We start from the raw sequence: 24344 nt of genomic DNA, 5'->3' as shown, positions 1-24344 counted from the left end.
AAGGTGCCGATTTATGACACTTTTTGTCCAAAAAATGACCAATTTTATAACAAAAAGTGCGGTAACTCGGTCCAGTTTGAAATTTGACACAGATTTTGAAAACAGATTCAGAATGCTGACGTCATGACAATTCCAACCGTATATTCAAACTTTGGCAAATGTTAAAATGAACCGAGTTATGCCACTTTTTGCACTGAAAACTATCTATTTCAGACCTGAAACCTGCTATAGCTAGAATCATTTTGCTAGTAGGAAACATCTGAATACAGATTCAGAAAGCTGACGTCATGACGATTCCAACCGTATATTCAAACTTTGCCAAGTGCTAAAATGAACCGAGTTATGTGACTTTTTGTCAGGAAAATTATCAATTTCGAGACTAAAACTGGGTATATCTCGGTCGATTTTGATGATAGGAAAACTCTTCAGATTCCTCGGTCTTTCAGTCATATAGATTTGCTGGAAACCACGAGGCTTATCTGAAATTCAGAATTTCCAGAATTTTCTTTAGAATCTTCTATTTCAGCTTTCTAGATCCTCGCTTATGTGCAATTTCGGGCACTTTTCCTGTCAAACATCGCGTATGTCGATTACGGTAGTAGATACACTATCTAGTAGATATTCGTGTATTTACAATTTGCAACATGGTGTGCTCACCTGTCCGCTCGTTATTAGCTACCGCCGACGAGACCGTATCTTCCGGTGGTTCGTCCCGCCGCGGCAAAGATCAAAGACACACCTGTGAGAGGCAGAGAGCACATGTCTTGTATCCAATTACCCTGCTTGTAATAGTTGTTCTTTCATATTATCTATCGGCTAAGAGGAGGCCCGGTGGTCGTTAATAAGGGGGGTGCCGTTCCCTCATTCAAGAAAAAATGAAGAGAGGAAGGCAGTGTAGATATCATCTTAAATGACCAATTTAACGGCTCTTAGTGAATACCGCCACGACAACGGCACACAACCCGATCGCGTGTACATCAAAACTGCTTGTCTTTCGATTTTTATCTCTCCCTTCTCTCCTTCCTTTTGCCTTACAGGTGCTACACCGACAAACCGATTGGCTTCCGATTTTATGAGCTATGCATGTAATGGAGGGAGGGGGGGGCTAATCTCGTGTCCATCTGGAATATGTCGCTTGTAAATCTACTGTCTTGTGGGAAGAGACAAGGGGGACTTCCGGTGAAGAATTCTGTTGATTCTGGGAAATGTGAATCTGAGATTTTCAGACAGAATCATCTAGACCTTGTCAGCCAGAGGAATTTCAGGCTAACTGAAAGTCTGACTTTTTAATCTTCCAGATATCTTATGGAAGATTCTCGAAGAAATTAAACTGAATCTATAATCCTCTTGATCGCACGGGAGGGAAGTTTCAGCCTAGCTGAAAGTGTGATTTTTCAAATGATTCTAGATGAAATTCAGGAAAATTCAACTGAATCTAGAATCATCCAGATCTCCAGAAACTAAAAAGCCAAAAATTCGTGTAAATCCGTCAGAAATTCAAATATTTCGACTGGAAACTATTGATGCCAGTCAGCTGGTAGATCATAGAGGCTCTTCAGAGCTTGAAATTCTGAATCTTCTGGATTCTGAATCTTACCACAGACAAGACTCTGAAGATTCTTGGAATTTTAGACCAAGAACTGCTTGAATTCAGCTTTCAGAGCTTCGTCCAGCTCATGGCTCGCGATTTCAGAATCTCCAGGATTCTGAATCTTGAAACCCAACGCTCCCAACTTTTCACACCAAAAACCGTCCTCCAAAAAAGAGCAAAAAGTCAGTCTGCACCTTTTCAAGTGCTTCTTCTTTCACTTTTCTCTTTTTAGTATCAGATGACGGATTAGGTTGAACAACAAGGGGAGATCGAGACAATGCGAGAGGTCAAGTGTATGTTCTGTCTCCTCTATAAACATTTGTAACTGCTGTTCATCATCATCATCTGGTCTTCCTCCTTATTTGGTGGGGGGCTCTGTGAGCAAATTAGGCAGGTCTGCTTCTTCTTCTTCTCAAGTGGATTCGGAGGCACTCGATCAACACTAAATATGTCTCGAAAATGTGACATTGTTGTGTTGTGTCGCCATTTGTTATCAAAACAAATTGACAGTGAGGAGAGAAAGAGATAAGAGCCAATTAACTGGTTTGAGCACGTTTATAGAGGTCAAACAATTATTAGTGGAGGATTTATGGGCCGTTAAAAGGGAGACGAGATAAGATGATCATTTTCGCGCATTGCTGACAGACATGAGGGACCATTTCATAACTAGGACGTTTCGAAATTTCGAAACTGTCCCTTTATAGAACCATGACTTCTCGAAAGTCGAAAGATTACGTAAATCTCATTTTTCACCATTTTCGGCTTAAAATGCTGATTTTTCATCTTTTTTCGAGTAATTTCTTGTTTGAAACCCATTTTTAGCTCATTTTCAGCAAATTTTTCACAATAATTTGGAAAATCGCGGAGCTTAACGTATGGGGCTGACCAGTTGCAAAACGCCCATGGCGTGACGTTTCGAAACTGCAATTCGAACAGAAATTGGATTGGATACAGTTTTTTTGTTATGAAACTGTTTCAAAGGTTTTAGAGGCATTTTGAGTGTCTGGTGCACCTGAGACGCGTGTTAGGAGTGTTGGGGACGTAAACTAGCGCACCTCAGACGCATTTTTTAACCGAAAAATGCTGGAAATCAATGATTAGAGACTGATTCAACTTCTTGCGATAAAAGTTGCGGAATGTCCTGTAAAGACACTTTGCAACTATAATGCTTTGAAAATCAACATTTTCCTTTTTCGTCAACTTCTCAATCGGTAGAGATATCAAAGTTTTGAAATGACTGGTTGCAAAACGTCCCATAGTTTCAGAACACCGTAGTTTCAGTTTCGAAGTGTCCTTCTGTGTATCCGGATGTCCTTTTGTCTACCGTAACCTCCTTATCCGATATCTCCAAAAATTCCTCACCGCCGCGCCATCATCCTGTCTCTTTTCGCGCAGCCGTCGTCGGTGCGGCGCGACATTGAAAAGTCGGAAATGATATTTGATTTGACACATTAATCAATCACATTTACGAGTATCCCCACATGAACACCATATCATTCGCCTGTCAGCGGGTCTTTCTCATCGGTCTTTTCTTCCAAAACTTCAAAAACCGACTACACCACACAATCATCGTCTTATTTCCTATCATCTTTTGTCGTTTTTGTCCTCAGAAGAGATAGAAGACGTCGTTGCCTTCTTTTTTCTTTTCTATTTGTTAAAGGACTTATTAATGACCTTATCAGCACATTTGTCTTCGTCTCATCTCCCCCCTTTTGAACGGTCGATGATGAGGGGAAGCGGGAATACCACCAAAAAATGGGTGATACCGTAATCGAATTAGACAAAAGAAGAAGAAGAAGGGGGAGAACTAGGCGTGGACCCTTTTGAATCGTTTGCAACAATTATTGGTCACATGACAGTGCGTTATAGCCTAGGCTCGCAATGAGTGACGTAATCTTGGTTTGGGGTACTGTAGCTCGAAAGTTGGCGTAGTGAGGATTCTGAAGAAGTTTCAGAAGACGCTCAATTTCAGAAGAGCTGGAGATCCCAAGTTTTCTGACTAGAGGTTCCCCTAGCGTCACCATCTTGTCAGATTTGGTAGGAATTTCTGGCAAAAGATGGGCACCTTGCCGGAAGGATCGTTTTGAGATCGATTTACCCTACAGGACACTCGAATCACAACCAAATCTTCAAAATCACACCAAACCACTATTTCCCCACCGTTTACAAACAAAACCTGTTACATCACCGCCACTAAATGGTAATAATGGTACAAACATGTAACATGAACCGTCGTGTGAACTCGAACGTAACAGTTTAATGCTATGGTGTGTGTGGGAATTAGGTGTGAACGAGACGTTGGTAGCATGACAATGTCAATAAGGTAGGGATTCTAGAGCTCTCTATAGTGGTTTGTGGACTTGAAATTCAGGAAAGTTGGAGCAGATTACTGTAGCTATTGGATCCTGATAGGATCAAGCAAAAGACAGTTTCAAACTTCAGTAATTCCAGGGTCTCCCTTTTCCTTCCTGGAAGGTGTAGGTTCTAGAGAAAGGCAAGCTAGAAATTCAGGAAAGTTGGAGCAGATTACTGTAGCTATTCGATCCCAAGAAGGGTCAAACTAAAGACTGTTCCAAACTGAATTCAACTTCAGCAATTTCAGAGTCTCCTTTTTTCGCATAGAAGGGTGGTTCTAGGGATAAGTAGGCTCAAATTTCAGGAAAGTGCAGATTACTGTAGCTATTCGATCCTGGATCAACCCTAGAATTCTCAGAATCCTCCAAATTGCTCTGTAAAGATAGCCTAGGATTACGAAACTGCTAGGATCAAATTTCAGACTATCTGGTTGCTGAAATCTAGACATTTCAGTCTGTCGCGATGGCAGTTTCAGATTGAGATGAGCCTCAGGACCTTCAGAAACTCTAGATCTCTCTGGAACCGGATTTTCGATCTAAAGTCTTCTTAGAATCGACAGTTTCAGACTGAAATAGGTTCAAGGAGTTTCAAAACTCTCTGATACCAGTTTCAGACTGGAATTTTAACTCTGGGACTCTGAGAATCTCAACATTGACCTTCAGAAGATTCCAATTCTCTAGAATCTACACCAAATTACGGTTTGAAACTCCCTTCTAATCTCCACACCACATCTTCAACGTCGGTCTCTATCAAAAAGAAAGATAAAACATGGAGTCGGTCGGTCCAAATAAAGAATTCAGGCGGGGGGTGTCATATCCCCCGTCTTCCGACGATTTTACGGCTTTTTGCCACTCCATTCATTGACACTTTATTACCCTCTCTTCGACTATCCGTGTCGAAATGGCCTCATGTTGTTATGGTGTCTTTTCAACTATCAGAAGAAGAAGACGTCTCTCTCATTGTTTTATGACTTGGTAGAAAATAAAAAGATGAAAAAACGAGGAGAGAAGGCGTCGAAATGAGTGAAGACGTGGTGAGAGGAAAGTGATGAGAGGTGGAAAAACAATGAGGGGATTCAAAAGACATTTTTGAGAATTTTCAGATGAAAGATAGTGAGATTCACCCTTCTCGAAGTGTGCAAGAGTGTATCTCCACTCATTTTGATGCTCCAGGAAATCTAAGTATAGATTCAGAATCCCCACGACGTCAATTTTCTAATTATGATAACCACTGATAAGAAAAACTACCGAATCTTGACCAAATCTGATGAAAACACAGTTTCCAAGCTAAGATTTCACGAAAATCGAAGAAAGGCGGACTTTGAGCAAATAGAAATCCACGAATCACGGCGGTAAGGCTATACAGTATCTCTGGGGGAGGAAATCGCAGAGGAATGACAATGTGCACAAACTTAAGTCAATTTTCTTGAAATTCGAAGAGAACTGGAATTCCAGATCTTAGAAATATGGATTTCCAGCTTAACTTTCGAGAAAAATCAGGAAAAACTAGGTGTTAGAGGGAGAATTTCAGAACAAAGGTCCTTTTTGCCAGTTTTGTTTCAAAACGGATTTTCAGACCCAAAAGATTTTAATTTTCAGCTGGAAAAACAAGAAAAATCAGCCAAAATTAAGTGGTGGTGGGGAAATTTTTGAAAAATGTATTTTTTGCCAATTTTGTCTCAAAACGGATTTTCAGAATCAAAAATCTTGATTTTCAGCTAAAATTTCGAGAAAAATCGAAAAAATCAGTCGAAATCGGATGGTGGTGGAGAAATTTCAGAGAAACCGATTTTCAGACTGAAAAAATTCAGCTCAAAATTTGGATAAAATCAGTTTTTGATACTGTTTTCTAGGCTATTCAAAAAACCTGCAGAAAAGTCAATTTTAAACTAAAAAAATCGAATATTTGGCTGAAACTTCACTAGGAAACCTGTCCAAACTGAAATTCCCAGACTTTTTTCAAAATTTCGATAAAATTCCAAGCTTAGAGGACGTATAATACCGAAAATTTTCTGAAATTTGATCATTTTGACTCCTTTTTTGTCAAATTTGATCCTTTTGACCCGTTTTCTGTAAAATTGAGAGTTTTCAGCTCAATTTCAAAACAATTTCAAGCTTAGAAGACGGATAATACTGAAAATTTGCTTGTATCGAGAGAGAATTTGGTCATTTTGACTTATTTTTCTGTAAAATTGAGTAATTTCAGCCAAATTTCAGCAAAACTTCGAATTCCAACCCCTACCATCATCGAACGCCAAATTGCGTAGCACATCAGCAGCACACTCTCGAATTTCGGGCATCGCTGCACTTGCCAACAGGTCGTAAACAATTGGTAGCGGTGGAGTTGTCGTCGACGGAGGCGCCAATTCATCATTGTCACCTGATAACGAGAAAATGAGTAAATACATGAAAGAATGAAACCACTTTGTCACACTTTCAATTTTATGTGTGAAAACGGAAATACTAAAAATTTGAATAAAAAAGAAATTTCGGCGGGGACCAACCTGTTTTTCCGACGCCAACAATATATTGACGGACACGTGACAGAATCGAGAGATTGACGATGGTGAATCCGATGAATTTGGCGCGAGCCTCGTCGCCCGATGACACTGCTTTCTTGATTTCGGCTGGAAATTTTTGGAGGAGATTATAGGAATTTCGCGGATATTGAGATAATTTTTAAGTTCAGAATTGATTTTTTTCCAGCAGATTTGGCTGAAAATGACCAAGTTTGGCCAGGAGCTTTCATGGAAGAGCTTTTTCTACACAGCCGTGTAGTCCTCTCGGACAAGATTTTTGCTCAATTCCTCGTTTTCTCATCGTTTTCAAGTTTTTTTCAATTTAAATTGCAAAAAAAGTAACAAAAACTTGTCCGAGAAAACTACACGACCGCGTGGGAAAACTCTTCCACGAAGGCTCCTTTTGAATTAGGAAAACAGGAATTGTGGTGTTTAGAAGATGAGAACCCCCTCAATGAATCTTGAAAATCTGAAATTTTCCGACACGGAATACTTAGCATCTGAATCAATTTCTAGAAGCATAATGGAATTTCAGACTTTTCAGATTTACACAAGCGTACTGATCTGAACAAATTCTGAATCCCACCAGAAATCAGAAATCTGATGGAATTAGAATTTCACATTGTTCAGATCTCAATCATGGAATTCACAAACTATCTGAATCTGAAGAACTTCTAAAAGCTTATATGGGATCTGATAGAATTCAAGTCAGTCATTCGGAATTTCAGGATTTCAGATTCCAAAGATTCTGATATATACAGATATTTAAAATCCATCAATCTGTATGCCGTCAGAGTCTTCAATTGTTAATACAATTTGAAACTTCAAGTTTTCAAATTCAACAACTGCTATTAGATACTGTATCGAGCACGACGGCGATTCGGGAATCCAGGAATTTCCGGAATCTTTCCACGTCGTTTCGGAAGTTTTCGCTTCTTTTCCATAAACTCTCCAATTACTACAGTAACCCGCTGTTTCCTGATGCTTCAACACTCTCCAAAATGACTGAAATTCGTCACATACAGCGGCACCAACACCACCAATCAAAAACGTGTGACGACTTATCACTATTTTTCGCAACAAATTTTGATTTCTCTTTCGGTGTAAGAAAACCGCCGCCGCCGCCACCGTCGTCGTTGTCGTCCTCTCAAGTGTCAACAGGATTACTGTAGGTGACGGAGTGGAGGGGGACAAAACACAAAGAAGAGCAAACTTTGTGCTCGTTTCTCTCCACTTTATTACATAATTCAAGTAGATTGACCTCGTTCTCGCTGGTTTCCAGTTGCATAACAGTTTATCAGCGATGAGATTTATTGTGTAGAAGTGTCAAGGGATCGGGGTGATTGTGGGGGAGAGTGTTTGCATTTGAGCCATTAAAAGTTTACGATTTCTCTGCTGTTAGGATAGCTGATAAAAACCGTGTGAATGACTGACCAGTGTGTTGTGTTTGACGCCTTTCGGAATTAAACAAGACGGTGAGAAGACACTAATTGGTTTGACTTGCCACGGAGGAAGCTATTTATGGAATGTTGATGATACGCTAGTTACAGTATACCGGAAATGGTGGAACACATTTTCAGCTTCAGGAGATACAGTATTCCGGGATAGTAGGACATGTGTGAATTGGATTATTCAAGTGTCATACCGAAATACAGTAACTAAGATTCTGGGATTTCTGACAGAAAGCTGGTCATTTCGAATTCAGAATCCTTGAGACTTCACCGTTCCTCTTATAGAGATAATGATGGAATCTAATTTGAACCAAATACTGGAAAACTGACGTAAAATCGAAAATTTCTACATTAAAAACTCGATTTTCCCTAAATTTCGCACATTTTTCCGTTGAAAAAGGCAAAAATGTTCGATTTACTGAATCAAAAACCGGAAATCGGCTGGAAAACTCAATTTTTATCAACAAAAATCCAGAATTTTCGAGTTTTTAAAATCATTTTTGAGCCCCCGGTATCTTGCTTCAGTTTGATCATATTCAGAATCTGAATACTGATTTTGAATCCTCAGGATGCTAACTTTTAGATTGAACGAATTTCAGATCCCTCGCATAATTCTCAACTGGGTATCACTAGGATTTCCAGTCTCACAGCCTTTGAACTCTATTCATTGCAATATTTGACAGCGGATTCAGAATCCTTGCATTTTCAGCATCTTGGCTATGTCAAATTCTATCAGAAGCCTCTGCAAATACTCTATATTTTACTGAAATGGCTTAAATTGTCGTTAGCCTTCAGACGAGACAGGATTTCCAGCTCAATTTGTCGCTTGATAGCAGACAAGTTGGAATGAAAACTAAGATTTTCAAATTTCCAGCTAAAATTCGAAATTTCAGTAACCCGGATCCTGGATCCAAGAATATCGGATCGAGCTATATTAACTTGCTACAGTAGATGGGTTACTGTTTCTGAGGTGTCTAGTCACAATCCAGAAGCTTCTACAGTAACGAGGGCCCCCAGGATCCAATTAAGGAATTTTGGATCCAGCTACAGTAACCCAATCCCAGAAAGATGAGCTACTGAGGTGTCACGTGATCTCTTGTAGCCGATCTGAGTATACTGTAGTATACTGTAATTTCCGAGCTCACCGGTGATCAATTTTCAGAGCAAACGAACAAAACATTGCTACAGTACCCCCACCTAATCCCCTCCTAATTTCACAACAATAATACATATATTTGTATATTTTATTACTAACCGATTGAGAGAGAGAGAGAGAGACACCATATTATAAATACCCCAGAACAACTGATAATCACCACACACACTCACGTACATACAACGTCGTCGTCGACGACAACCCAAAAATTAATCTGATAAAAGGCGACGACAACCAGGAGAGCGAGAGGCGACGGTAATCCCCTTATGTTCGGGGTCGGCGTTTCTTTTTGATGTTTTTAAGAGAGACTGTAATACTCTTGACGTGTCAGTCTCTTAATTGATATATATGCATTGCGTTAAGACTGAAATAAGTCGGCGCAACAGGTATACAATTCATCACCTTTGAGAGGGACTTTTCAAATAAAAAATCGCAGCTTTCAAAGCGCTCCACGGCACGCCAGATACTCAAAATTTCCCAGATTTTCGTATGTGTATTCTACCAACCCGGATCTCTAATTTTGTAATTGACAACATTTTCATACAGACTCTATCTAAAAAGTTACGGCTATAACTATTCAGAAAGGAGCCGTAAAGATAACTTGTCAACTACAAAAATGGAGATTGAGGTTTCTAGAATGCACATATAGAAAATCAGGGAAATTTGAGCATCTGGAGCACGGTGGCACAAGGGAATTTCACAATTTTCGAACTGAGACTGGGAAAACTGGAATTAGAGGTATTTGAGTCTAAAACTTCTCTGAAAATCGAAAAATTTTCGTATTTTCTAGATTTTCAGATCAAATTTATGGTATTCGATTTCAATCGAGAGCTGGAAATCTACAGTACACGTTTCCAGAAGATTCTCTACTTTCGAGCTTCGGAAAACCGGAATTGCAGGTATTCGAGCCTAAAAACTACTCGGAAAATCGAACATTTTTCGAATTTTCTGGATTTTCAGGTTTCCAGATCAAATCTGTGATATTCTATATCAATCGAGAGTGGAAACCAGTGGATTTCAGATCTACTTTCTACTTCCAAAAAATTCCTTTACACTAGCCATCGCAACAATTCCTCTCCTCGCATAAGTGACTTGTCATTCCTTCTCATCGAAACACGCATAACGACAGTATGACAAGTGACCGACAGGGTGATGATGAGCAAGGTTATCCAGAGACATCAATCTTTAGAATAACAAGAAGAAGAGGAAGGTCTAATAAGCGTGCCTTGTTGCGATTAGGTAATATGCAACCGATTCAAGGACGAGTTGAGTGAGGAAAGTGGAAATGAGTAATGGAATTTATGGGGGTTACGGTATTCGGGAATACAGTGAAATGAGAAATAAGGGATTCAGAATTCTTACTAAATCAGATTCCTAGAAATTTTGAAAAACGGTGATTTTGGCGATAGGAGCTGGAATTTAGATTACTGTAGCTTGATCCTAGATGTACATTACAGGATTACTGTTGCCAAAAACTAAATTTCTAATTCTTTCAGATGGCTGATCTAGAAGTAAACATTAACGATTTTTCGTAACGGATCCAGAAAAATAATGAGCGCGATATTATTCTGGTGTTCAAAAAGTTTTGAGAGCGGGATTCAGAATCCCCACGCCTTCAGTTTTCCAGTGATTCAAAAACTGCTATTTCGGTACGACTGGAATGCTAAAGACAGGAAAATTCTGGTATCAAAGAAAATTTGAAACATTTAAGAACGGATTCAGAATCTCAGGTTTTAAAATTTACTAAATTCTTTTGAAAACCTTTATACAAACGTAGACTCAATTTGATTTTTTGAAAAAATCGTCGATTTTCATGATTTTTAACAGTTTTGATCTCAAAAAATTAGCAGTTTTGATCTCAAAAATTAGCCTGAAACGCCTATTTTGAGATCAAAACTGTTGGAAATCATAAAAATCGGCGGTTTTTTTCAAAAAATCAAATTGAATCTAATACAACCTAAACTCCTGACGCTTTGGGGATTCTGAATCCGTTTTCAAAAATTTCAAAAAATTATTTTCTGCCAGATTTTCTAGATTTCTTCCATTTAAAACAGTTCTGCATCTGAATTTCAGCCAAATTTTTTTCAATTTTTCGCTACCAAACTGAGTTTTGGCAAACTCACCAAGCAACGCCGTAATGAAATCCGGACTGCGCGCCCTCAATTTCTGATCAACACGATCTGGGAAATGGCGGGCGACATTGACAAGAAGTCGGGAGGCGACTGACGAATAGAGTGCCTGAAACACACTACTTGAGTGTTGTTGTTGGGAAGGGATTACGTGTACTTGACAGCAGACAGTCACTACTTATGGTATAAGGTTACCACTTGTTCAGTTGTCTTATAAGGATAGAGATGTTGTCATAACATTCATTAGTGTTATTGTATCAGGTTCAGCACAATTATTACAATTGCGCTCTACCGAAATTCTCTGAAAATTGTGTTTTTTTTCTCTGGGTCTCTCAGTTTTCCACGTTTTCTCCTCAGTTTCATCAGAGAGCGGTTGTAAGACCGGAATCCGGCCGAATTCAAAAAATGTGATCGATTTTTTCACAAAATTTTTTTGACAATTTTTGAAATTTTCATCGAAAATAGTCACAAATCATATGTACATTTCTGACTTTTAATCGAAAATTCCTTCTTTTGTTTTGCAAATTTTTTTTCAACCAACATTTTCAATTTTTGTACTGAAACCCCGGGGCTCTCGAGTTTTGCAATTAATTTTTGATCTGTCTGTAATTCTGTATGTCCAGATGTCCGTTTTTGTTTTCAAATCCATTAAAATGTTGGTATTCTTGATATTTTTCCTACAAAAATTCCAGTTTTCAGGGAAAAAACTATTTTCGGCCCGGCTCGGCACGTTTTGAACAAAAATTGTAATTTTTTTTGTTGAAAAAAGTCTAAATAGTTTTCGACTAATAATTAAAATTCAATTTAAAAATGAGAAAAATGTTTGCAAATTTTGGAAAAAAATCAATCGAGTTTTTGAAAAATCTCAAAAATCAGAACTAAAATCGCAAAAAATGGGCGTGGCTTCAAATTTTGGCAAAACAATTTAAAATTTTTTCAATCAAAATTTGATAGTGTATGATAATTCAAGCACTTTCATTGTGAAATTTCAAAAAATTTCAGAACATTTTGTTAAAAAAATCTTATTTTTGAATCCGGATCGGCTCGATTTTCTACAAAATTTGAAAATTTTCATCTGTCTGTAGGTCTGAATGTCCAGATGTCCATATATTTTTTTTCAAATTCATCAAAATCTTGCTATTTTTGACCGTTTTTTCCCCGAAAAACTCCTTGTTTTCAGTGAAAAATTACGTATTTTAATTCAAAATGAAGCAAAATTTCTTAAATTTCTAAATTTCTAGGTTTTGGTGCAATCTTGGTGTTTTTAGCCAAAATTTTATATAAAATCGCTCTAAATAAATAAATAAATTCAATAACTATGCAGCAAATTTGCAAAAAGGGGCGTGGTTTCAACTTGCTCACTTTTCTATCCTTTTCTGGAAATTTTGGAAAAAATCAGTCGAGTTTTCGAAGAAAAAACTCAAAAAGTGGGCGTGGCTTAAACTATTGACGAAAACTTTTTTTGGACTGAAATTAGGTGATTTTTAGTTAAAAATTTTCGTTTTTTCTAGATTTTTAGCCTAAAACTGCTCAAAATCATCACCACATACATTCGCCACCACTGCAGTATACGCAATTTCGATACATTTCGAGTTTTTCAAAATAAAATCGGCTGCTTCAATCGATCCAGACGTGTAATTGGTGAGTGCCGCTAGGGTCTCCGTACGATCGGACGCAGTCGCTTCGCACAACTGACAAATCGCTTTTCCCAGTGCGAAGTCTTTCGCCTGGAAATATTTTCCAGCTGAACCGTCGAGTGGCGCACCGAGTTGAGTGACGATTTCCATTGTTTTTCGGCGGACGAGCAGGCTGAAATTTAAAAAAGAAGATTTTCAGCTTGCTCTATAACTTACGCCATATTAGGTGAGAGCAACTCCACAAGATCGTCAACGTTCACTTCTAGATCAGCCATCTGAAAAAATCCGAAATTGAGTTTTTGGCTACAGTAATCTTGTGAGGTACAGAAAAGGCGCGAAGCTTAAAAAAGCTACAGTAATCTACAGTAATCTGCATCCTAGTAGTCTACAGTAATCAGGATCCTAGTAATCTACAGTAATCTGGATCCTATAGGATCTAGCTACAGTAATCTGGATACCATAGGATCTAGCTACAGTAATCTGGATCCTATAGGATCTACCTACAGTAATCTGGATCCTATAGGATCTAGCTACAGTAATCTGGATCCTATAGGATCTAGCTACAGTAATCTAGATCCTACAGAATCTAGCTACAGTAATCTGGATCCTATGTGATCTAGCTACAGTGATCTCGATCCTATAAGATCTAGCTACAGTAATCTGGATCCTATAGAATCTAGCTACAGTAACCTGGATCCTAGCTCCTGGGTCCATGGTCTCACTGCTTTAGCAGAGAATTCAACTACAGTAAGCCACATCTACAGTAATCTTTTTCTAGCTACAGTATACCAGATCCAGGATTCATCTTGTGCAACCTCCCTGCGGATCCTGGATCCGACTACAGTAATTTTGGTTCTAATTACTATACTTCGGAGCCAGGATTCAAGAATCCATCTGGAAAATCTGAATCATCACAACAGTAGCCTTCACCCAGGTACCGTACTGCCAATCCTAGGTTTAGGTCCAATATGAATCCTGGATCCAACTACAGTACCCCATAACTTTCTTCCAAACTCTATTCTTTCCTCTGATCTTCTCCCAAAAACTTTCTAGTTTGCTCTCCTCCACTCCTAAAAACTTCCCAGTAGACAGATAACACTGACGTCAAGACCAACATTTTATCATCACTACCGTATCCCTCCTCTCTCGCCCACCCAGCTTCCATCTTCAAATACCTCAAATTTTGCAGCTTTTGCGCCAATCCTCACACAAAACCACTTCGGAAGGGGTACTGTAGGTGTGTGTCACTCATGTTGTCATTATTTTCGGTGCGAAAAGATTCGGACAAGATGTGAAGAAAAGGAAAAAGAGTTGAAGTGTGCTTTTCGGACGATGCATCGTGTTCAACTCACACTTGATTGAGGTGGAGAAAAAGAGCAAGCACTTCGGACGAGGATGGACAAAAAACTGGATGGATACCGTAGGCTTTAACGGATTTCTGGGGGGACCGAAAGACCATTAAACCTGAATCGGCTAGCTGCTACCGTAACCTGAACTAGAGACCTACAGTACCCCTACCGTTTGGACAAACAGACACACCGACTTTCCCACTAAACGTGACCATTATCACATTGATGCAACATCTTCCCTACGGAGAGAGACAACAAACTGGTTACGTAACCTGTACAAGCATGACCACTAGGAGGGATAATATGTCCATAGTTGCATAACTGAACGGTTTCGAATTCCCAAGCCTTCCAACGATTAATGAGATTAATAAGGGGACCTTTGTTTATATACTTGGATTAGATGGAAGGAGATTCCAGGGGACTTTTTCTTTGAATTCGTAGAGAAAAAACCCATAAATCTTGACGAAGCAACAACCACACGGCTGTTGCTAATCCTCACACCACACTCGACGTGTCATAAAATATTGTTTTATAACTGTCCGGGTGGGGGTTATATACCGCATTACACAGGGTGATAAATTGGGTATTAAGGTGCGAAGCATTTTGGATTTCAGGAAAGAAGAATTTTCAGGGACCAGGTCCTCTGGGTTGTCAGGTTTTTGAGTAAACCGGAATGAGTTTTCGCCTGTTTGACATCGTCTGTGGCTCTAGAGTGGCCCAATAGCCTGAAGCAAGACCGTCAAAACGTCAAAGAACGGCAATTGACCAGAAACTCGATCATAATAGCCCTAATTCCACGATCTCCGCTAGTCTAAAACCTTCTAGGACAGACAGATCAGATACAGTAATCTGAGAACCGAGGATACTGTACTCTAGCTTCCTTAGAAACCAGATGAGCTACAGTTGGACTCTAGATTAACAGGATTCAAATATCTATTCCAGATTCTTGAAAAACCTTAAAACTAGCTGAAACTGTCATAACGTTATCGATCTATAATATTTCAGAATCTCCAGAACATCCTTCTTCATTCCAATATTGTCTAAACAGACTCTTGATGACACCTCTAATCCCTATGCCACCACCAAAACTCCTTTTCATGTTTCACACCCGGAAGCCAGCAGTAATCCCCATGTTGTCAAACAAATCGCCTTCAAAGAAGAAGCGTCGCTACTTGCGCAATCTAATCATAACATGAGGCCTTTGGAGGAAGGGGTTCTTAAACATCCGATAGTAAACAGAGGAGGAGGAGGAGTACTTCAGATGAAGTGGTGGAGTAGAGAAGATAGGGTGGAAGAAGACACGTGGGAAGGGACCGACACAAAAAAGTCCAAAAACCGCAAAAATCTATTTTAATCTGGCCCGCTGCATATTAACGATTCGCCATCCGAATCGTATCAGCTCACAGACATTGAACTCGCCGAAAACTGCATTTTGGTGTATTTTTCAGGTCATAATATTGAGTTTGAAGCGAGTTACACACGTGGTCAGAGTTCAAACTACTTCATCAGATTGTACAGCCAGCAAATTTGTCGACTAGAAAACCGATGGACTTATCGATCGGCCTGACAATCGAATAGACTTTTTCGAGAGTCAGCAATCAAAGCAATGGTGTAGGAATGATCAAAATGTGGATTTTCAGCGGATTCTCAGCCAACTTTCCCCGCTCTCGACGGTCGCGCCATCAGAGATTCTCAAAATTCGACTACCGACTAAAATTTGTGATCTGTCTATTGATTCTACCGGAGCGAACTTTGTTGCTTAGGAAACACGTGGTGGTACGGTAATCGAATCTACAGAAGTCTCCATCTTTTCCAACAGGACTAACCGTGTGAGTGACTGTTGGACATCTACAGTACCTACAGTAACCTGATCAGTAAATTCATGGATTTGATGTCTCGAATCTAGAATGCCTTCCTCCGCTGTCTCGCTACAGTAGTCTAAGGTCCGCTGCTGATGAAGTGCTACAGTACCTACAGTAACCTGATGTCTCTAAGATTGTTCTAGAATACCCTCTATCGCTATCCGAACTTTCAGATCTGTTTCAGATCGATAAGCTCCAGAACCCATGTCAACTGGATTTAGCTATCTGGCTACAGAAGTCTACTCTACACAACTTCTAGCTCCAGAATCTTCCAACTACCACCTGTCACCTATTCCCACCGTAATCCTCCGGATACCTCCCGATTGACCTTTACACACACCGACAACATCATCATCTCTTCCTAAACATCAGAAGATGCGTCGAATTGCGTAACACCTCTTCCCCTTTTCCTACAAGAAAGACACCCATTTGACCGGGACATGTCACCTCTTCATAATCCGTTGCTCAAACTTTTCGGCGGGATTCTTTTGAAGTGACTACAGAGGGGGGGGGGGGGGGAACGCTGACGCAATTGATATACTCATCATCTGGGGGAAGACACCCACTTGTACTACACGTTTTTGTACAAATAGATAGATAACCTAATTATTTATGAGAAGATGAATTATGAGGGGGGGGACCAACTTTTTGGGGAAAATAGAGAATTTCAGAGGAGAAATTGTTGGAAAATGGCGAAAATTCCAGATGAGAACAGAAAAAGCTGCTAGATATTCAGTCTGGAACTAAATTTCCAGCATTAGACTGAAAATTGTGCTTTTTCTGATAAAAAACACAATTTTTACTGAAAATTCGTTTTTAAGACTGAATTCAGCTCCAAAATCTCGAAAATGCCAATTTTTGTACAAATTTTCACCTTTATTTTTCAAATAAACGATAAAATTTTAGTTTTTGTTGCTGAAAATTCAATTTTTAGCCTCTTCTGGACTAGAATTTCTGCTGTTTCTTCAGAATCTCCACAAAATGAAATTTAAGATTTGATCACTGATTTCAGCGATTGCAGAACAGATTTTCAGTCAAACGACGCGTTTTTTTTCAGAAAAAAAAAGAAAATGAGGAGATTCTAGAAAAACGGCTAAAATTCTTGTTCAGATAATGCTAAAAACTGAATTTTCAGCAATCTTTTCGAAGAAAAAGTGAAAATTTTGAACAAAAATGACAGTTTTTCAGTGAAAATTCAAATTTTTAGAGATTCCGAAGCTGAATTCAGTAGCAATTTTCAGTAAAAATTGAGCTTTCTAACAGAAAAAAGCTGATTTCAAGATGAATTTTTTGTCATTTTTGCAAAAAAAAAGTCTAAAAATAGTGATTTTCAGACCAAAAACCGAATTTTAGGTTAGTTTCTAGCAGAAAATCGTGTTTTACATCAAAAATCCCCAAAAAATTGACAAAAATACAAAAAAAACATCAAAAATAGAAAGGACACTGAGCATGCAACAGTGCTTTCACAACCACAATAACACAATTTGAATCCAGAAAGTATTGTATTTGAATTTAATTAAAAAATTAAAGACTGCAAGAGAAAAATATGACATAATTACGAGTATTGAATTCTGAAATTTCAAGAAATCAATTGAATTAAAAACACAAAAAAACACAGTTTCCGAGTATTTAGAGATAGAGATTGAAAGAATGGGGGGATTTAAATAAATAAAAGAAAAAATATGAGGAGAAATGACTGAAAAATGGGAAATTTTGGAGTTTTTAGGGAGAAAATTGATAGGAAATCGGGATTTTGAAGAGAAATAGTGCAAATTTTAAGCTAAATTCCGCGGTTTTTTGATAAAAAGAAACTGAAAAAATACTAAAATTCAATTTAATGCATGATTTTTTACTTGAAACGTGAATGAAAATCCAGTTTCTCACAGAAAATTACGATTTTTAGCTAGAAACAGTGATTTTACGTGTAAAACTGCAGTTTTTGATCGAAAAACCATGGAAATTTCACTAAAATTAAGCTGTTGGCTGGATTTTTCAGTCGCAATCTAGAATTTCGAGTTAAAAACGAGCTCAAAGTGTTTTTCACAAGGAAAGACTGAAATTTTGGTTTTTGACTAGAAAAGTTTAATAAGGACAAGGTTTTTCTTTCGAGAAATCCAGTTTCCCACTGGAAATCACGATTTATGGCTAGAAACCGTGATTTTACATGTAAAACTGCAATTTTTGATAGAAAAACCCTAGAAATCTCACTAAAAATAGCTTTTTGCTGGTTTTTTCAGTCAAAATCTAGAATTTTAGGATAAAAATAAAGTATTTTCCACAAGAAAAGACTGAAAATTTTCGTTTTCGACTAGAAAAGTTTAATAAGGACAGAAAAAGAGCATTTTCCGAATAATTTTCTCCAAAAAAATCACAATTTTCCATCAAAAACTCTCCAAAAACCTCAAAAATCTCATAAAAATCACAAAAAATTATAGAATTCCCAACTCCTTCTTCTGCTTCCTCTTCTGCTTGATCACATCAATATTTCTCTCTTTCCACGCCGATTTTCTCAGTTTAATCGGTCGATTTCCCACATATTTTCCATCCATTTCTCTCATTGCTCTCACGTAATCTTCTGAATCCCTGAACGACACAAATCCGTATCCCTTCGATTTGTTAGTTCTCGACTCTCGGACAACTTTCGCTTTTTGAAAACTCGGATATTTTCGGAAGGCCTTTGCCAGCAGCTCATCCGACACCTCGTTTCCCAAATCTCCACAAAAAACGCGGAAATCATTTTCATCCCATTCGGCGAGCGATGGATCCTCCCACACTTGTCCTCCTCCAGATCTCACAAACTTCTTTTTCGCTTGTTGCTCCTTGATTTTCTTCTTGAATGGATCGGTTTGCTTCTTGAAATTCATTTTATCGATATCTGACTGGAGGGCTTGAGTACGAAGGAATTCCTGAGGAATCGCGTTGACTGCGGGCGTCTCGTAGAGTGCTGGAGCACCTTCGATAGTCGCTGGAGCTGGGATTCCGAGGGAGCGAGGCGCGAACATCACCTGGAAAATAGGAAATTTTATATTGGATTTTCAGCCCATTTGCTAACAAATGTCTGTTAAATTTCCACTTGAAATCATCATTTGGATCTCAAAATTGTCAATTTCCACTAATTTTCACAAAAATAGGAAAATTCTTCTCAAAAAATCGGGCCGGCCCGGTCGGCCCGGATTCAAAAATGGGTAAAAATGCTTAAATTATCATACATCTTCACATTTTGATTCAATTTTAAATGTTTATTCGAAAACTATACTTTTTTCAAAAAAGTTCAAAAATTTTCAAAAAATTTCCAAAAAAAGTTCAAAAACACAAAATTTTTTGAAAAAATGTTTCAAAACGGCCCGGCCCGTGACAAGTCTGGAAAATTTTAATAAAAATATGAATTTTTTGAACATTTGGACAAAAAATGGCATTTTCGGTGAGAATTCCAATTTTTATAGATTATCGAGCTGAATTCAGTGACTTTATTCCGGATTTTCAGTATCAACAGCAATTTTCAGCAAAAATTGAGTTTTCTAACAGAAGAAGCTAGATTTCGCCCATTTTCTTTCAAATTTCTGTAAAATTTCAGAGATTTTGAAAGAAAATGAATTCTGAACCACAAAAAATCATCGTCTCGAGCTCAAAATCGTCAATTTCCACTAATTTTCATTGGAAATCTGGAATTTCTAGCGTGACCTTGATTTTTCTTATTTTCCTGTCTAAAATATCGCAAATTCTGCTTGTTTAGAGGCCCAAAACTACTAATACCAATGTTGGAGCTAAATCCGCTCAATTTCAGCAGAGAATTAGAGTTTTTTTTTATGAAAATAGACTCTAAATACATCAAAAATCGAGATATGGTAATTTTCTATTAAATTACTGCAAAACAGTTGTGTATAACATAATTTTTTGAATGAATATCAAATTTTATGGCTTGATATCAATTTTTATCGAAAAAGAGCGAAATTTTAGACATTCCTCAATGAAAAAATCTCAAATTTAACCTAAAACATATTAAAACTCTCAAAACTTTTGTTTTTGACGTTCCCAAACACCAAAGAATCCGTTTTTCTGTTCTTTTGCTAGAAAAAAGGCTATTTCTCATATCTTTCAATGTCAATTTTTCTCTACAAAATCACTAACCGGTGGACCTCTCAACTGTGGAGGCATGAACAACGATGGTGGAACTGGCGGCATTGTTGGAAGTCTCCCAAGAGCTGGATTAATGAATGGAGACGCCACTAGTGGTACATATGGAGGAGGTGCTAGAAGAGGTTGTGGAGCAACTGGAGGATTTGAAACGGGCGGAGCTGACGATTCAGAAGACGTCGGGCCAGCCGATATCGTCGCATTATCATAGCCGACGTGGGTTTCTGTGTTTGTTGCGTCACTTGATGTCTGTTCGAGCTCAGCCAACTCGCTTTCGAACCTGGAAAACAAATAATTTCAGAGGAAATTTGATATATTCAATGATTTTTGCAGCGAAAACTTAATTTTATCGTGTTTTTCGCTATTTTTGATTATATATGAGAATAAAGCGTTGTATTTAATATATTTCAACAATTTTTATGAAGAAAAAAAAAACTCACAAAGCAAGTTCGTCGTCAAGATTGGCCATTTTTGACGAGTTTTCCGGCTGAAAATCACTAATTAAGGGTGAACACCTGTAAAGGCAATAAATAGCGGATTTCGAAGAAAAATATTGGATTATCAGAGGTATTTTTAGTCAAAATAACACAAAAATTAATTATTTTCTACAATTTTTACCGAAAAAACAGTTTATAACGCTGAAAATATCGACTTTCGAAAATAAAATCGCGAAAAATAGAAAAATTTTCAGAAAGTCCGCAAACACCGCGCCGAATGTGCCAGACTCTACGAGCTTTTGCGGACTGAAAATTTCATTCATTTTTCCCTATTTTCGCCTATTTTCATTCATTTTTTGTCACTTTTTCTTAGTTTTTGTTAATTTTTAACAAAAATTTACATTTATAAATTGTAATTTCAGAAAATGTCCGGTGAAAACGACGTAGAAATGCATGAAGAGGAGCCGGTGGAGGAGGTAGACGACTCCGACGATTCTGAGGAATCTGAAGACGATGACGACGTTGATACTGGAGATGAGGACGAAGAAACACCAGAGAATCAGAGACAAGTGGGTTTTTCAAAGTTTTTTTTGCTAAAATTGTGAAGTTTTCAACTTTCAGGCCTACATTCCAGGACTCAGTCGACCGCTGAAGAAGGGAGAAGAGTTGGATTTCGATCCAAGCGCCTACAAAGTTTTTCATAGCTTTAACTCAGGTTTTTATCGGTTTTTCTCTCAAAAATTTCATTTTTTCTGGTTTAGATTGGCCATGCTTGTCATTTGATGTTGTGAAAGACGGACTCGGTGATAATCGCACTCAATTCCCTGCCGAATGCTATATTGTCAGCGGTACTCAAGCGGATAAGCCGAGAGATAATGAGATTATTGTGATGGGACTAAAGAATCTGTCTACGATGAGAGTAAGTAGGCTGAAATAGCTTAAAAAGTGCGTTTTCTTAATAAAAAATCCGATTTAGAAGCAAAAAGAGAACAAAGGCGACGACAGCGACACTTCTGAAGACGAATCTGATGACGAGGACGAGGAGCAGTCGAAAAAACGGGAACCGAAAATGCATGCCGTCTCAATTCCACACTACGGAGGCATCAATCGAATTCGCGCTGACCGCCTCGGTGATAGTACCGTCTGCGCGTGTTGGAGTGATCAGGGACGTGTTCAGGTGTGGAATATCACAGATGCACTCAACTATTCGCATGGAATGAGTGGAGAGTCGAAGACTGAAGTGCAGAAGATCGATAGACCACTTTTCACGAATAACGGATCTGGAAAAGAGGGATACGGACTCGCGTGGTCGCCGTTGAAGACTGGAGATCTCGCTACTGGAGATATCATCAAGAAAATCTACTTGTGGCAGATGAAAGAGGGAGGACAGTGGGCTGTTGGAGCCAATCCGTTGACTGGACACAAAAGTGAGTGGGATCTTTGAAAAACGTAACTTCTAGTTGTTTCAGCTGAAAGTCACAGGTTTTGGCATGTAATTTTGTTACAATTAATTTAGATTTGGTGCTGAGACTGAGAAATTTAGCTATTTTCTTCAATTTGTCAGATTTTTTATTCAAATTTAATAGTTTTAATAGTTTTATAGGCTCGTCACAGTTCTTACAACTGCGCTCCACCGAAATGCCCTTGAAAAATGTCTCTTTTTCTCCGAGTCTCCCAATTTCGCACACGATTTTCTTCGTTTTCGGTAGAGCGCGGTTGTAAGAAGCCCGCCGTGCTAATACCTCCATTTCGCACTTTTTGAATTTCAAAAACTGTTCCCGACCAAAAAAACTGATTGCAGTCCATCTTCCCAGGTTTCTGGTTGTTTTTGGAGTGAAAAACTGGGAAAAAATTTCTCAAAAAAATTGAGAAAATAAAGTGTTTTTCTCGGAAAATATGCTGTAGAAGCACGTTTCTCATCCAAATTTGTAGTAAATTCAAAGATTTCTAAAATCAATTTTCATTTTTCCAGAAAGTGTCGAAGACCTCGCCTGGTCGCCCACTGAAACCGGACTTCTCACCTCGTGCTCCGCTGACGGAAGCATCAAACTATGGGATACTCGTGCCACGCCAAAAGACGCCTGCGTCTATACCGTTCAGAAGGCCCATGAATCCGATGTGAACGTCATCTCATGGAATCGTCACGAGAATCTGATTGTTTCTGGTGGAGACGATGGAGAGTTGAAGATTTGGTCACTGAAAACTATTCAATACGGACAACCGGTCGCCGTGTTCAAATATCATAATGGACCGATCACATCAGTCGAATGGCATCCAGATGAGACGACGACGTTCATGGCTTCAGGAGAGGACGATCAAACGACGATTTGGGATATTGCAACGGAAGCGGACGGACAAACGAATATCGAAGGAGTTCCACCACAACTTATGTTCGTTCATATGGGACAAAAGGAGGTGAAAGAAGTGCATTGGCATCCACAAATCCCTGGATTGGCTGTCAATACATCGATCGATGGATTCAATGTCTTCAAGACTATCAATATTTAATCGTATTCTGTCTTGTTATCCTGTTACCCCTGAAATTGTTGCTGTTTCTCACTTCCGTTTGTTTTTGTTCCTCTGAAATTCTGTTAATCAAAAAAGCTTAAAAAGGAGCCAACTTGTTTAAGAGAAATTATTTATTCGCTACTAAACTTTGAGATGCGAATAGGAAATACGGACCAAAAAAGGAAGGAAATTTACTGAAAAAAGCAACCGCGCTCCACTGCACAAGAGTTCCATTTCGTTTGGAGGTGTGAGAGGAACAGCGACAATCTGTTGAGAATAGAGAATATCAAGTGCGTATTAAAACGACAGAATCCAATCAAAATCACCAGCGAAAAAAAACCAGTTTATTACAGCAAATTAAACACAAAATCTAACAAAAAAGTACCAATAAAGTAAGCGAAAAGTTCAACACGTGAAGATATGATAACCTAAAAGTCAGAATCGGAAGAATCGGAAGAAGAATCATAATCCACTTCTTCTTTCTTTTTTCTCTCGATACAAATATCACGATCTGAGAATTCAAGTTCGTAAACATCAGTACTTCCTGGAATCGGAATGTGCCGGTAATTCCGGAAACCTGGAAATGGAACCGGCATTCCGAGGCGAGAGAAAGATTTTCTTAGATATGACTGGCGGAATCGTTCGTTTCTAAAAAAGAAATAACAATTTTTAAGGTTACTCGAGTTTTTCAATAGCTTTCTGATGAATGCAACAATTGGTTTGAGATCTGTTGCCTCATCGTAAACGATACTGAAAACAGGATATGTGAGGAAGCAATGGAGTGGGAATTCATGTGTCTCGAGTTTTGTTAATATATAAAAGTATTTCAATCCTTTGATTTGCTCCAGTTCGAGAATCGTATCCAGGTTTTCGATATATTCATCTTTCAATCGGATTTCGAGATCATCAAGTACTCGTGGATCGAATTTTGAAATGATTAACGGAGCATCTGAGAGAGCTACAGTGATGGTAAATTTCCTCACTCGAACTATGTGTTTTACTTGTTTCAGCAGAGAAACAACAAGTTCAGATGACCGTTTATCATCACTTAATACTTCCAAAGTGTGCAAATCAAGTTTCGGATTTTTCAGCAAGTACGCATACTTAAGACGTTCTTGATCTGACATTTCCTTCTTGAAAATCAAATCTACCACATTTGGTTTCCATGAATCGACAATATTTCGGATGTTCTACGACATCGTTCGCAAATTGTATCT

The 24344-nt window shown here is 38.5% G+C and overlaps 4 protein-coding genes across 4 annotated transcripts; 1 reads left to right on the top strand and 3 right to left on the bottom strand.

Annotated features, from left to right (window-relative positions):
- Positions 1–1517: 1517 nt before the first annotated feature.
- GCK72_008509 (uncharacterized protein) lies at positions 1518–13112 on the bottom strand (the record flags this gene model as incomplete). Its single annotated transcript, XM_053726864.1, has 7 exons — positions 1518–1610; positions 4266–4462; positions 6188–6325; positions 6450–6572; positions 11195–11309; positions 12751–13009; positions 13054–13112. 7 exons carry the CDS (start codon positions 13110–13112, stop codon positions 1518–1520), a joined length of 984 nt encoding a protein of 327 aa, XP_053586441.1.
- A 5365-nt stretch (positions 13113–18477) lies between these two features.
- Positions 18478–20651, bottom strand: GCK72_008508 (uncharacterized protein; the record flags this gene model as incomplete). Its single annotated transcript, XM_003098942.2, has 3 exons — positions 18478–19053; positions 20177–20462; positions 20623–20651. The coding sequence occupies 3 exons, from the start codon at positions 20649–20651 to the stop codon at positions 18478–18480; spliced, it is 891 nt and encodes a 296-aa protein (XP_003098990.1).
- Positions 20202–23127, top strand: GCK72_008507 (uncharacterized protein; the record flags this gene model as incomplete). The annotated part of the gene is made up of 6 exons (XM_003098947.2): positions 20202–20378; positions 21042–21188; positions 21241–21334; positions 21381–21538; positions 21596–22046; positions 22592–23127. The coding sequence occupies 6 exons, from the start codon at positions 20202–20204 to the stop codon at positions 23125–23127; spliced, it is 1563 nt and encodes a 520-aa protein (XP_003098995.2).
- A 428-nt stretch (positions 23128–23555) lies between these two features.
- On the bottom strand, positions 23556–24254 carry GCK72_008506 (uncharacterized protein; the record flags this gene model as incomplete). Its single annotated transcript, XM_003098876.2, has 1 exon — positions 23556–24254. The coding sequence occupies one exon, from the start codon at positions 24252–24254 to the stop codon at positions 23556–23558; it is 699 nt and encodes a 232-aa protein (XP_003098924.2).
- Between the last annotated feature and the right edge of the window lie 90 nt (positions 24255–24344).

Source organism: Caenorhabditis remanei, chromosome III, assembly GCF_010183535.1.
Source record: "Caenorhabditis remanei strain PX506 chromosome III, whole genome shotgun sequence".
Classification (NCBI taxonomy): Eukaryota; Metazoa; Nematoda; class Chromadorea; order Rhabditida; family Rhabditidae; genus Caenorhabditis; species Caenorhabditis remanei.
Note: the sequence above shows the minus strand (reverse complement) of the source record. Positions and strands in the feature narration are given on the sequence as shown.